The sequence below is a fragment of the Myiozetetes cayanensis genome, unplaced genomic scaffold, assembly GCF_022539395.1.
Source record: "Myiozetetes cayanensis isolate MyiCay16 unplaced genomic scaffold, myiCay2020 scf114, whole genome shotgun sequence".
NCBI lineage: Eukaryota > Metazoa > Chordata > Aves > Passeriformes > Tyrannidae > Myiozetetes > Myiozetetes cayanensis.
The window spans coordinates 35,901-50,252 of record NW_026086760.1 but is presented as its reverse complement, the minus strand read 5'-3'; the positions used below and the strand labels follow the sequence as shown (position 1 = coordinate 50,252).

The following is a 14,352-nucleotide window of genomic DNA, read 5'->3' as shown; positions in this document are numbered from 1 at the left end:
TTTTTTATTTTTTTTTTTAGGGAGAAAGGTTTTTTGGGAGGTTTCAGGGGGATTTTGGGGAGAAAAGGGGATTTTTTGGGATTTTTTGGGGGGAGAAAGGTTAATTTTGGGGGGGTCCCAGGGGATTTTAGGGAGAGAAAAGGGGGTTTTTGGGTGTTTTTCTGGGGGATTTTTTTTTGGGGGGGTCTCAGGAGGGTTTTGGGGAGAAAAGGGGATTTTTGGGGGTGTTTTTTAGGGAGAAAGGGTTTTTTCGGGGGTCCCAGGGGAATTTTAGGGAGAGAAAAGGGGGTTTTGGGGGTGTTTTTTGGGGTCAGGTGGAGATTTGGGGGCATTTGAGGCCTCCGGGTGGGGTTTTTTGGGTGGATGTCGTGGGAATTTTGAGCCGCCGGGGGGAATTTAGGGTGGATTTGGGGGGGTTGGGAGGCACAAAGAGCCTTTTTCGAGGCTCCGCGTGGGATATGGGGGGGTCCCGGATGGATTTTTGGGTGAATTTCGAGATTTTTTGGGGGTTTTTGATGGGTTGGGGGGGGGGCCTCAAAATGGCGGCGGCTCCTGAGGGGGGAGAAAAATGGCGGGAAAACGCCGGGAGGGGGCGTGGCCAGAAAAAAAGGCGGGAACAACCCCGAGAGGGGGGCGTGGCCAACGGGATGAACCAATTAAAAAGGGGCGTGGCCATTTGAGGGGCGTGGTCACCACCAGGGGCGTGACCACCCAATATTTGGACAATGGCGGGGGCGTGGCCATGCAGGTAAGGGCGTGGTTATGCAAATCAAATTAAATCCTCCGCTATGCAAATGAGAAGGTACGGGGGGAAGGACCCCAAAAAGCCACGCCCCTTTTTTCCTCTCTCAGCCAATCAGCGCCTCCCCCTCCCCTCACCCGGCTCGGTTGCCATGGCAACGCTCTCCCAACATGGCGGCGCCGCGCCCTGATTGGTCGGCGCTCGGCGATGGGCGTGGCTCAGAGAGGGGTCGGACCAATCAGCGTGAGGGAGGGCGGGGTGGGCGTGGCCGCCGCCATTTTGTGCGCGGGGGTAAAAAAGAGGGAAAAAGGGGGGAGAGGAGGGGCGTGGCTTGAGGGGGAGGGGGCGTGGTTTAATAAACAGGGCGTGTCCTCCCTGCGCCCTGCCCAATCAGCGCCCTGCCGCGGGCGCGCGGGCCCCGGGGAGCCAATCAGCGCCTTCCTCTCCCCTCCCCTCTTTAAAGCCACGCCCCTTTAGCGACCCCCACCCCCACCGCGGGCCACGCCCCTTTTTCCTCCCTCCTCCCCCACCCTTCCTTTATTTCCCTCCTCCCCTCCACATCGGAACCCCCTTGAACCCTCTCCCCAAAAACCCTCCCCCAGCTCCCCAAAACCCTCCCCTTCTCCCAGCGACCCCTCCTCCCAAAACCCCTCCCCACCTCCTCACAAACCCCTCCCCACTCCCCCACAAACCCCTCCCCCCACCTCCCCTCCCCTTTTTTTCCTCCTCCTCTCTCGACGACCCTCCCCTCTTTCTCTCCCCTCCTCCCCTCCTCCTCCCTCCTCCTCCTCCTCGACCCCTCCCCTCCCCCCACCGACCCTCCTCCCCTCCCCCTCCCCCCACCCCTCCCCTCCCGGCTCCGCTGGCGGCCGCCGCGAATTTTTCGGGGTGGTCGCGATTTTTAATTTTATATTTTTTTTTTATTTTATATTTTATATTGTTCTCCCCTCCTCCTCTCATTCTTCCCCCTCCCCTTTCCGTGTCGCGATCGTTGTCGCGATGGACCCCGCGAACTGAGCGCCTTCATCTTCCAGGTGGGGAGGGGGAGGGGGAGGGGGCGGGACTGGGGGCACTGGGAGTGGGGGAGGGGGAGGGGCGGACTGGGCGGACTGGGGGCGCTGGGAGGGTGGGGAGGGTCGTACTGGGCGGACTGGGAGGGGTGGGAGGCTCACTGGTCTTACTGGTGGCACTGGGAGCACTGGGGAGGCTCTCACTGGTCGTACTGGTGGCACTGGGAGCACTGGGAGGGTGGGGAGGGTCCCACTGGTGGCACTGGAAGCACTGGGGAGGCTCTCACTGGTCATACTGGTGGCACTGGGAGAGCTGGGGAGGCTCTCACTGGTCATACTGGTGGCACTGGGAGCACTGGGAGGGTGGGGAGGGTCTTACTGGTGGCACTGGGAGGGTGGGAGGGTCGCACTGGTCATACTGGTGGCACTGGGAGCACTGGAAGGGTGGGGAGGGTCTTACTGGTGGCACTGGGAGGGTGGGGAGGGTCGCACTGGTCATACTGGTGGCACTGGGAGCACTGGAAGGGTGGGGAGGGTCTTACTGGTGGCACTGGGAGGGTGGGGAGGCTCTCACTGGTCGTACTGGTGGCACTGGGAGCACTGGGGACGCCGGTGTCCCTTATACTGGTCATACTGGGAGCAGTGGGAGGTGGGGAGGGTCCCACTGGTGGCACTGGGAGCACTGGGGAGGCTCTCATTGGTTGTACTGGTCATACTGGTGGCACTGGGAGGGTGGGGAGGGTCTTACTGGGCGGACTGGGAGGGCTGGGGATGCTCTCACTGGTGGCACTGGGAGGGTGGGGAGGGTCGCACTGGTCTTACTGGGCGGACTGGGAGAGCTGGGGATGCTCTCACTGGTCGTACTGGTGGCACTGGGGACGCCGGTGTCCCTTATACTGGTCATACTGGGAGGATGGGGATGCTCTTATTGGCCATACTGGTGGCACTGGGAGGGCTGGGAGTGCTGGTATTGCCCTTACTGGTCGTACTGGTGGCACTGGGGATACCGGTGTCCTTTATACTGGTGCCACTGGAGGCGCTGGGAGGGCTGGGGAGGGTCTCACTGGCCATACTGGTGGCACTGGGAGCACTGGGAGGGTGGGGAGGGTCTTACTGGTCATACTGGGAGCGCTGGTGATGCTCTCACTGGTGGCACTGGGAGCACTGGGAGGGCTGGAGAGGCTCTCACTGGTTGTACTGGTGGCACTGGGAGTGCTGGGAGGGTGGGGAGGGTCTTACTGGTGGCACTGGGAGCACTGGGGACACCAGTGTCCCTTATACTGGTCCTACTGGTGGCACTGGGAGGGTGAGGAGGATCTTACTGGTCGTACTGGTGGCACTGGGGACACCAGTGTCCTTTGTACTGGTGGCACTGGGAGCGCTGGGGATGCTCTTACTGGTCATACTGGGAGCGCTGGTGTTGCCCTTACTGGCGGCACTGGGAGCACTGGGGATGCTCTCACTGGTTGTACTGGTGGCACTGGTGTTACTGGGGTGTCACTGGTGTTACTGGTCCCACTGGTGTGTTACTGGTGTGTTACTGGTCTCACTGGTCCCACTGGTCCCACTGGTGTCACTGGTGTCACTGGTGTGTTACTGGTGTTACTGGTCTCACTGGTCCCACTGGTGTTACTGGGGTGTCACTGGTGTGTTACTGGGGTGTCACTGGTGTGTTACTGGGGTGTTACTGGTGTGTTACTGGTCTCACTGGTCCCACTGGTCCCACTGGTGTCACTGGTGTCACTGGTGTCACTGGTGTGTTACTGGTGTTACTGGTCTCACTGGTCCCACTGGTGTTACTGGGGTGTCACTGGTGTGTTACTGGGGTGTTACTGGTGTGTTACTGGTCTCACTGGTCCCACTGGTCCCACTGGTGTCACTGGTGTCACTGGTGTGTAACTGGTGTTACTGGTCTTACTGGGATCATGATGTCACTGGTGTCACTGGGGTGTCACTGGTGTTACTGGTGTGTTACTGGTCTCACTGGTCCCACTGGTGTTACTGGTGTATTACTGGTCCCACTGGTGTCACTGGTGTGTTACTGGTGTGTTACTGGTGTGTTACTGATCTTACTGGGATCATGATGTCACTGGGGTCACTGGTGTCACTGGGGTGTTACTGGTGTGTTACTGGTGTGTTACTGGTCTTACTGGGATCATGATGTCACTGGGGTCACTGGTGTCACTGGTGTTAGTGGTGTTACTGGTGTTACTGGTGTCCCACCAGTGCCACCCCTGACCCCTCCCCCCTTTTTTCTCTCTCTCCCCTCCCCTGCCCCTCCCCCCTCAGGCCGCCGCCCCTCCCCCCGCCCCTCCCGACCCCTCCCCGTCGACCTCCTGCCCTCCCCTCCCGTGCCGGACCCTTCCTCCCTCCTCGCAGGTCCCCAAGCCTCCTCCCCTTCCTCCGCCTCCCTCGCCCTCCCCCTCCTCCACCCCCCACCATCGACCCCTCCGCCCTCAAAGCCGCCCTCCCCTTCCTCCCCGGGGCGGGGGCCAACGACGTCACGGCCTCGCCGCTGACGTCATCACCGGCCATGACGTCACCCCGGCCGTGACGTCACCGCCAGCCCGTGACGTCATCGCCGCCCAACCCCGCAAGGCCAAGGCCAAGGGCGCCCCTTCGTGTGCGGCCTCTGCGCCAAGGAGTTCAAGAACGGCTACAACCTGCGGCGCCACTCAGGCCACTCCACGGCCCCTCCCCGCCCCAAGAGACTCCCAAACCCCTGCCTCTCCCCGCCCCACTCCGCCGTGCTGCCTCCTCCTCCTGCCCCAGGAGCTGCTGCTCGGCGACTCCGCCTCCGATGGGGAGGGGGCGGGGTGGTGATGGGGAGGGTGGTGGTGGGGTGGTGACGGCGGGGGAGGGGCCGCCCCCCAGCGCCGCCCCCCGGCCCGGAAGAGCCACGCGTGCGACACGTGCGGCAAGGCCTTCCGCGACGTCTACCACCTGAAGCGGCACCGGCTGTCGCACACGGACGAGCGGCCCTTCCAGTGCCCGGTGTGCCAGCAGCGCTTCAAGCGCAAGGACCGCATGGCCTCCCACGTGCGCTCCCACCAGGGCCACGTCCACAAGCCCTACGCCTGCGGCCACTGCGGCAAGAGCTTCTCCAGGTCTGGGGGCTGGGGGAGGGGAGGGGAGGGTGGGTCAAGGTCATCGTTTTGGGTCATGGTCATGGTTGGGTTGGTTGGTCATGGTGGGGTTGGAGGTCATGGTGGGGTTGGTGGGTCATGGTTGGGTTGGTGGATCGTAGTTGGGTTGATGAGTCATGGTTGGTCATGGCATGGTTGGGTCTGTGGGTCTTGGTGGGTCATGGTTGGGTTGGTGGGTCATCATTGGGTGATGGTCATCATTGGGTGATGGTCATCATTGAGTCATGGTCATGGTGGGTCATGGTCATGGTTGGGTTGGTGGGTCATGGTTGGGTTGGAGGTCATGGTTGGGTTGGTGGGTCATGGTTAGGTTGGTGGGTCATGGTTAGGTTGGTGGGTCATGATGGATCATGGTTGGGTTGGTTGGTCAGGGTCATGGTTGGGTTGGAGGTCATGGTGGGGTTGGTGGGTCATGGTGGGGTTGGAGGTCATGGTGGGGTTGGTGGGTCATGGTTGGGTTGGTGGATCGTAGTTGGGTTGATGAGTCATGGTGGGTCATGGCATGGTTGGGTCTGTGGGTCTTGGTGGGTCATGGTTGGGTTGGTGGGTCATCATTGGGTGATGGTCATCATTGGGTGATGGTCATCATTGAGTCATGGTCATGGTGGGTCATGGTCATGGTTGGGTTGGTGGGTCATGGTTGGGTTGGTGGTCATGGTTAGGTTGGTGGGTCATGGTTAGGTTGGTGGGTCATGGTTAGGTTGGTGGGTCATGATGGATCATGGTTGGGTTGGTTGGTCATGGTGGGGTTGGAGGTCATGGTGGGGTTGGTGGGTCATGGTGGGGTTGGAAGTCATGGTGGGGTTGGTGGGTCATGGTTGGGTTGGTGGATCGTAGTTGGGTTGATGAGTCATGGTGGGTCATGGCATGGTTGGGTCTGTGGGTCTTGGTGGGTCATGGTTGGGTTGGTGGGTCATCATTGGGTCATGGTCATCATTGGGTGATGGTCATCATTGAGTCATGGTCATGGTGGGTCATGGTCATGGTTGGGTCTGTGGGTAATTGGTCACCATTGGGTCATGGTCATCGTTGGGTCATGGTCATGGTTGGGTTGTTGGGTCATGGTTGGGTTGGAGGTCATGGTTGGGTTGGTGGGTCATGGTGGGTCTTGGTTGGGTTGGAGGACATGGGTTGGTGGGTCATGGTTGGGTTGGTGGGTCATGGTGGGTCTTGGTTGGGTTGGAGGACATGGGTTGGTGGGTCATGGTTGGGTTGGTGGGTCATGATTGGGTTGGTGGCTCATGGTGGGTCATGATGGATCATGATTGGGTTGGTGGGTTACGGTGGGTCTTGGTTGGGTTGGAGGTCGTGGTTGGGTTGTGGTGAGGCTGGAGGTCATGGTTGGGTTGGTGGGTTATGGTGGGTCATGGTCATGCTTGGGTTGGAGGTCATGGTTGGGTTGGTGGGTCTTGGTGGGGTTGGAGGTCATTGTTGGGTTGGTGGGTCATGGTTGGGTTGGTAGGTCATGGTTGGGTCATGGTCATGGTGGGTCATGGTCGTGGTTGGGTTGGTGGGTCATGGTGGATCATGGCCATGGTAGGTCTTGGTGTGGTTGGGTTGGTGGGTCACAACGGGTCATGGTTGGGTCATGGTCATGGTTGGGTTGGTGGGTCATGGTTGGTCATGGTGGGTCTTGGTGCGGTTGGTGGATCTTGGTCGTGGTGGGTCTTGGTGGGGTTGGAGGTCATTGTTGGGTTGGTGGGTCATCATTGGGTCATGGTCATGGTTGGGTTGGTGGGTCATGGTTGGGTTGGTAGGTCATGGTTGGGTTGGTAGGTCATGGTTGGGTCATGGTCATGGTGGGTCATGGTCGTGGTTGGGTTGGTGGGTCATGGTGGATCATGGCCATGGTAGGTCTTGGTGTGGTTGGGTTGGTGGGTCACAACGGGTCATGGTTGGGTCATGGTCATTGTTGGGTTGGTGGGTCATGGTTGGTCATGGTGGGTCTTGGTGCGGTTGGTGGATCTTGGTCGTGGTGGGTCTTGGTGGGGTTGGAGGTCATTGTTGGGTTGGTGGGTCATCATTGGGTCATGGTCATGGTTGGGTTGGTGGGTCATGGTGGGGTTGGTGGCCATCGTTGGGTTGGTTGGTCATGATGGGTCATGGTCATGGTTGGGTCATGGTCATGGTTGGTTTGGTGGGTCATGGTTGGGTCATGGTCATGGGTTGGAGATCATGGTTGGGTCATGGTCATGTTTGGATTGGTGGGGTCATGGTGGGTCATGGTTGGGTTGGAGGTCATGGTTGGGTTGATGGGTTGTGATTGGGTTGGTGGCCATCGTTGGGTTGGTTGGTCATGATGGGTCATGGTCATCATTGGGTCATGGTCATGGTTGGGTTGGTGGGTCTTGGTGGGGTTGGAGGTCATTGTTGGGTTGGTGGGTCATGGTTGGGTTGGTGGGTCATGGTGGGTCATGGTTGGGTCTTGGCGTTGTTGAGTTTGTGGGGCAGGGTGGGTCATGGTTGGGTTGGTGGATCGTAGTTGGGTTGATGAGTCATGGTGGGTCATGGCTTGGTTGGGTCTGTGGGTCTTGGTGGGTCATGGTTGGGTTGGTAGGTCAGGGTGGGTCAAGGTCATGGTTATTGTTTGGTCATGGTTGGGTTGGTGGGTCATCGTTGGGTCATGGTCATTGTTGGGTTGGTGGGTCATGGTCATCGTTGGGTCATGGTCACCATTGGGTCATGGTCATCGTTGGGTCATGGTCATTGTTGGGTTGGTGGGATCATGTTTGGGTTGGTGGATCATGGTGGGTCATGGTCATTGTTGGGTTGGTGGGGTCATGGTGGGGTTGGTGGGTCAGGGTGGGTCAAGGTCATGGTCATTGTTGGGTCATGGTCATGGTTGGGGTGGTGGGTCATGGTTGGGGTGGTGGGTCATGGTGGGTCAGGGTCATGGTTGGGTGATGGTCATCATTGGGTCATGGCCACGGTGGGTCATGGTCATGGTTGGGTTGGTGGGGTCATGGTTGGGTTGGTGGGTCATCGTTGGGTCAGGGTCATGGTTGGGTTGGTGGGTCATGGTCATCGTTGGGTCATGGTTGGGTTGATGGGTCTTGGTCGGTCATCGTTGGGTCTTGGCGTGGTTGGGTTGGTGGGACTGGTGGGATTGGTGACCACTGACGGTCACTGATGGTCACCGGTGCTCACTGGTGGGGTTGGTGACCACTGATGGCCACTGATGGCCACTGATGGTCACTGGTGGTCACTGGTGGGGTTGGTGGTCACTGATGGTCACTGATGGTCACCGGTGCTCACTGGTGGGGTTGGTGGTCACTGATGGTCACTGATGGTCACTGATGGTCACTGATGGTCACTGGTGGGGTTGGTGGTCACTGATGGTCACTGATGGTCACTGATGGTCACTGATGGTCACCGGTGCTCACTGGTGGGGTTGGTGACCACTGATGGTCACTGATGGTCACCGGTGCTCACTGGTGGGGTTGGTGGCCACTGATGGCCACTGGTGGTCACTGGTGGTCACTGGTGGAGTTGGTGGCCACTGATGGCCACTGGTGGGGTTGGTGGCCACTGATGACCACTGGTGGTCACTCCCCCCAGGCCGGACCACCTGAACAGCCACGTCCGGCAGGTTCACTCCACCGAGCGCCCCTTCAAGTGCCAGGTCAGCCCCTCCCCGACCCTTGGACACCCCTCCCCCATGGCCACACCCACCACTGTGACCCCACCCTCACCCCTGACCTCTCTGACCCCTGGGTGCCCTCAGTGACCCCTGGGTGACCCCTCTGACCCCTGGGTGCCCCCTGTGACCCCTGGGTGCCCTCTGTGACCCCTGGGTGCCCCCTGTGACCCCTGGGTGCCCCCATTGACCCCTGGGTGTTTCTGTGCCCCCAGACCCCTAAATGCCCCTGGGTGCCCCCCTAGACCCCCCAAATGCCCCCTGGCTGCCCCCTGTGACCCCTGCGACCCCTGGGTGTTTCTGTGACCCCTGTGACCCCCCAAATGCCCCCTGTGCCCCCTGGGTGCCCCCTGTGACCCCTGGGTGCCCCCATTGACCCCTGGGTGCCCCCTGTGACCCCCCCAAATGCCCCCTGTGACCCCTGGGTGTTTCTGTGCCCGCTCGGTACTCCCCTGTCACAGACGTGCGAGGCGGCGTTTGCCACGCGTGACCGGCTGCGCCTTCCCCTCCCCCTCCCCAACCCCTGCCCTTCCCTCCATCCCCATTGACCCCTGGGTGTTTCTGTGACCCCTGGGTGCCCCCTAAATGCCCCCTGGGTGCCCCTTGCACATGCGAGGCGGCGTTCGCACGCGTGACCGGCTGCGCCTTCCCTCCCCCTCCCCAACCCCTGCCCTTCCCCCCATCCCCATTGACCCCTGGGTGCCCCCATTGACCCCTGGGTGTTTCTGTGACCCCTGTGACCCCAAATGCCCCCTGTGACCCTGGATACCCCCTAGACCCCTGGGTGCCCCCTGTGACCCCTGGGTGTCTCTGTGCCCCCAGACCCCTGGGTGCCCCCTAGACCCCCTGGGTGCCCCCTGTGACCTCTATGACCCCTGGGTGTTTCTGTGACCCCTGGGTGCCCCCTGTGACCCCTGGGTGCCCCCTGTGACCCCTGGGTGTTTCTGTGCCCCCTGGGTGCCCCCTGTGACCCCTGGGTGTTTCTGTGACCCCTGGGTGCCCCTCAGACCCCTGGGTGCCCCCAGACCCCTGGGTGCCCCCTGCAGACGTGCGAGGCGGCGTCGCACGCGTGACCTCCCTGCCACCCCCTGCCCTCCCCATCCCCAGTGACCCCTGGGTGCTCCCATTGACCCCTGGGTGTTTCTGTGCCCCCGGGTGCCCCCTTGCACATGTGCGAGGCGGCGTTCGCCACGCGTGACCGGCTGCGCCTTCCCCTCCCCCTCCCCAACCCCTGCCCTTCCCTCCATCCCCATTGACCCCTGGGTGTTTCTGTGCCCCCTGTGACCCCCAAATGCCCCCTGTGACCCCTGGATACCCCCTGTGACCCCTGGGTGCCCCCTGTGACCCCTGGGTGTTTCTGTGCCCCCTGTGACCCCTGGGTGCCCCCTGTGACCCCTGGGTGCCCCCTGTGACCCTATGACCCTGGGTGTTTCTAGACCCCTGGGTGCCCCCCAGACCCCTGGGTGCCCCCCTGTGACCCCTGGGTGTTTCTGTGACCCCTGGGTGCCCCCTGTGACCCCTGGGTGTTTCTGTGACCCCTGGGTGCCCCCTGTGACCCCTGGGTGTTTCTGTGACCCCTGGGTGTTTCTGTGACCCCTGGGTGCCCCCTGTGACCCCTGGGTGCCCCCCCTGCAGACGTGCGAGGCGGCGTTCACCACGCCGTGACCTCCCTGCCACCCCTGCCCTCCCCCATCCCCTAGTGACCCTGGGTGCTCCCATTGACCCCTGGGTGTTTCTGTGCCCCCGGGTGCCCCCTTGCACATGTGCGAGGCGGCGTCCGCCACGCGTGACCGGTTGCGCTTCCTCCCTCCCCAACCCCTGCTCCTTCCCTCCATCCCCATTGACCCCTGGGTGTTTCTGTGCCCCCTGTGACCCCTGGGTGCCCCCTGGGTGCCCCCTGTGACCTCTGGGTGCCCCCTGGGTGCCCCCCTATGACCTCCTAAATGCCCTCTGGTGCCCCCTGCAGACGTGCGAGGCGGCGCTCGCCACGCGTGACCAGGCTGCACCTTCCTCTCCCCCTCCCCAACCCCTGCCCTTCCCCCCATCCCCATTGACCCCTGGGTGTTTCTGTGACCCCTGTGACTCCCTGGGTGCTCCCCTGTGCCCCCTGTGACTCCTGGGTGCCTCTGGGTGCCCCCCTGTGACCTCCTAAATGCCCCCTGGGTGCCCCCCCTGCAGACGTGCGAGGCGGCGTTCGCCACGCGTGACCGGCTGCGCGCCCACGCGGTGCGGCACGAGGAGAAGGTGCCGTGCCACGTGTGCGGGAAGCTGCTCAGCGCCGCCTACGTGGGCGACCACCTGCGGGTGCACGGCCCCCACGGCCCCCACGGCCACCCCGCCAGGGCCCAGCAGCCCCCCAGAGGTGGGGGAGGGGTCAAAGAGGGAGGAGGGGCATGAGGGAAGGGGGAGGGGCCTGAGGGAAGGGAGGGGCCTGAGGGAGGGAGGGGCCAAGGGGGTGGGGTTAAGGGAGGAGGGAGATGGGGGGGTGTGCGGCTCCAGTAGGGGGCAGTAACCACCCAGAGGGTTGGGGAGGGGTCTGAGGGAAGGGGAGGGACCTGAGGGGGGGGAGGGGCCTGAGGGAGGGGGTCCTGAGGGAAGGGGAGGGTCTGGGGGAGGGTGGGGAGGGGCCAAGGGGGTGGGGTTAAGGGGGTGAGGAGATCGGGGGTGGCGGCTCCAGTAGGGGGCGGTAACCACCCAGAGGGTGGGGAGGGGTCTGAGGGAAGGGAGGAGGACCCTGAGGGGAGGGGAGGGGTCTGAGGGAAGGGGGGTCCTGAGGAAGGGGAGGGGTCTGGGGTGGGCTAAAGGGTGGTGGGGGTGTGGTTGGGCCAGTAGGCGGTAACCACCCAGAGTGGTGGGGAGGGGTCTGAGGGAAGGGGAGGACCTGAGGGGGGGAGGGGTCTGAGGAAGGGGGGTCCTGAGTGAAGGAGGGGTCTGGGTGGGGTAAAGGTGGGGGGTGGCTGGGCCAGTAGCGGCACCACCCAGAGGGTGGGGAGGGTCTGAGGAAGGGGAGGGGCATGAGGGAAGAGGGGAGGGGTTAAAGAGGGGTGGGGTTAAAGGGTGGTGGGGCGTGGTTGGGCCAGTAGGGGTGGTAACTGCCCAGAGGGTGGGGAGGGGTCTGAGGAAGGGGGAGGGACCTGAGGGAATGGGGAGGGTCCAGTGGGGGAGGGGCTAAAGGGGTGGGGTTAAGGGAGGAGGGAGATGGGGGTGTGGTTGGCCAGTAGGGGCGGTAACCGCCCAGAGGGTGGGGGAGGAGTCTGAGGGAAGGGGGAGGGGCCTGAGGGAAGGGGAGGGGTCAAAGAGGGAGGGGCCAAGGGGGTGGAGTAAAAAGGGAGGGGCTAAAGGAGGGTGGGGCTAAAAGGGTGGGGCTAAAAGGGTGGGGCCAATGGGAGGGGCTTAAGAGGGTGGGGTTGAGGGGGAGGGGAAAGGAGGAGCCAAGAAAAGGGTGTGGTCAATGGGGAGGGGCTAAACGAGGGTGGAGCATCGAGGGGAGGGGCTAAAGGGGTGGGGTCAATTGGGAGAAGCTAAAGGGGTGTGGCCTGACCTGGTGTCCCCTCCCCACAGGTTCCGGCTGCGCCATCGCCACCCTCGGCCCCTCCCCACTCCCCGGCCCCGCCCCATGGACGGGACCCCCGGGCAGCCAGGGCTGGTGAGGGGGAGGGGCCCAGACCCCCAAATTGGGGTTGGGGGTGGGGAGGGGCCGTTTATCCCCCTGGATTTTGGATGACGAAGCCCCTCCCCACCTCAGGATTTAGGGGTGGAAAGGCCCCTCCTCCCTCTCCATTTTTGGGGTGATAAAACCCTCCCCCCACCCCCATTGGGGGTCCCAAAGGCCCCGCCCCTTCCTTCTCACCCTCCCCACCCGGCACCGAGGCCCTCCCCCACCCAGTAAAACCCCTCCCCTCCAGCCCCTCCCCACCCAAGCGATGTGGGTGTGTCCTCTTGGCCCCCGCCTCTCTGACCCCGCCCCCTCCGCTGGGCGTGGCCGGTGGGGGGAGGGGCGGGGCCGTGACCGCCAATAAACCCTCGGTGACCGCGATGGCTCCGCCCACTTTGTGAGGGGGGAGGGGCTTAACAGGGGGGCGTGGCCTGAGCGCCAAAGGGGGCGGGGCTAAACCCGCCAGATTCCTCCTAAATCTGCGGGTTTTTTCCCCAAAAAAGGCCCATTTTATGTCCAAAAATTCTGGTTTTTCCCCCCAAAAAACCCGTCTTTTTGTCCCCAAAATAAAATAAAAAACCCACCCAATTCTGCCTTTTTTTCCCCCAAAAATGTGGGGTTTTTTCCCTCAAAATTCTCCTTGGTTGGTTCTTTGTCCCCAAATTCCCCGTTTATCCCCCCCTAAAAACCAGATTTTTTTTTTTTTTAAATTTTTTTTTCTCCCAAAATTCCATTTATTTCCCCTCAAACGCCCCCGGAGTCACCCCGGGGTCAAAGGTCACTCTGGGAGGTCGATGGACACTCTGGGGTCAGAGGTCACTCGGGGGTCACTCCAGGGTCAAAGGTCACTCTGTGGTCACTCCAAGGTCAGAGGTCACTCTGACGTCACCCCAGGGTCGTTCCAAGGTCAGAGGTCACTCCAGGAGATCGATGGTCACTCCAGAGTCAGAGGTCACTCTGGGGTCACTCCAGGGTCAAAGGTCACTGCGTGGTCACTCAGAGGTCACTCCAGGGTCAAAGGTCACTCCAGGAGATCGATGGTCACTCCGGGATCACTCAGAGGTCAAAGGTCACTCTGGGAGGTCAATGGTCACTCGGGGGTCACTCCAGGGTCAAAGGTCACTCCAGGAGATCGATGGTCACTCCAGGGTCACTCCAGGGTCAAAGGTCACTCCAAGGTCAAAGGTCACTCCAGGGTCACTCCAGGGTCAAAGGTCACTCCAGGGTCACTCAGAGGTCAAAGGTCACTCCGGGAGGTCGATGACCAGCTCGTCGTCCCCGTCCAGGGGGTCGTCGCTGCCCTCCCCCTCCCCCTCCCCGGCGTCGCTCAGGAGGCGCCGCGGGACCGTGCTGGGCACGGGGAGGGCGGGGCGGGCCAGCGTGGGGGCGGGGCCAGCGTGGGGAGGGGCGAGCCCGGGACACGCCCACCAGGGAAAGGTAAGGGGGGCGGGGGGAGCTGGGGAGGGGAAAGGGGGAGGGGTCAGTGTGAACTCTGACCTTCAGTGACCCCCAAACTGCCCCTCCCCACCCTATGACCCTTAAACTGCCCCTCCCCACCCTATGACCCTTAAACTGCCCCTCCCCCATGACCCCCAAAACTGCCTCTCCCCTCCTCCCATGATCCCAAACCAGCCCCTCCCCCTCCATGACCTCCAAACTGCCCCTCCCCTCTTTGCCCCTCGCCCTTTGACCCCCAAACTGCCCCTCCCCCACCCTGTGACACCCAAACTGCCCCTCCCCTCTTTGCCCCTCCCCTCCTCCCATGATCTGAAACTGCCCCTCCCCCTCCATGACCCCAAACCTGCCCCTCCCCCCCAACCTCTCCCCCTCCATGAACCCAAAACTGCCCCTCCCCTCCCTGTGACCCCTAAACTGCCCCTCCCCTCCCTGTGACCCCTAACTGCCCCTCCCTCCATGACCCCCAACTTGCCCCTACCCCCAACCCTCCTCAAACTGCCCCTCCTCCTCCCTCCACAACCTCTCCTCCTCCCCCACCCCAAAAATCCACTCCTTCCCCGCCCCTCTCCCCTTTACCTGTCCCCTCCTGCCCCTTTGCTGCGCCGGGCGGGGAGGGCGAGGCCGGGCCCCGCCCTGCGGGGAGGGGCAGGAGCTGCCCCGGGAAGGGGCTGTAGGGCGGGGACGCCATCTTGGAAAGGAGGGGG

The 14,352-nt window shown here is 62.4% G+C and overlaps 1 protein-coding gene and 1 long non-coding RNA gene across 2 annotated transcripts; both read left to right on the top strand.

Moving 5' to 3' along the window:
- The first annotated feature begins 949 nt into the window (after positions 1–949).
- MAZ (MYC associated zinc finger protein) lies at positions 950–12,185 on the top strand. Its single transcript, XM_050306174.1, is given in 7 exon segments — positions 950–1,033; positions 4,132–4,365; positions 4,368–4,431; positions 4,583–4,859; positions 8,457–8,520; positions 10,714–10,897; positions 12,097–12,185. Coding segments are annotated over 7 exon segments (996 nt in total).
- A 267-nt stretch (positions 12,186–12,452) lies between these two features.
- Positions 12,453–13,430, top strand: LOC126635197 (uncharacterized). The gene is made up of 3 exons (XR_007627574.1): positions 12,453–13,034; positions 13,104–13,170; positions 13,211–13,430. It is a non-coding gene; the product is annotated as an uncharacterized LOC126635197 (long non-coding RNA).
- Positions 13,431–14,352: the final 922 nt, after the last annotated feature.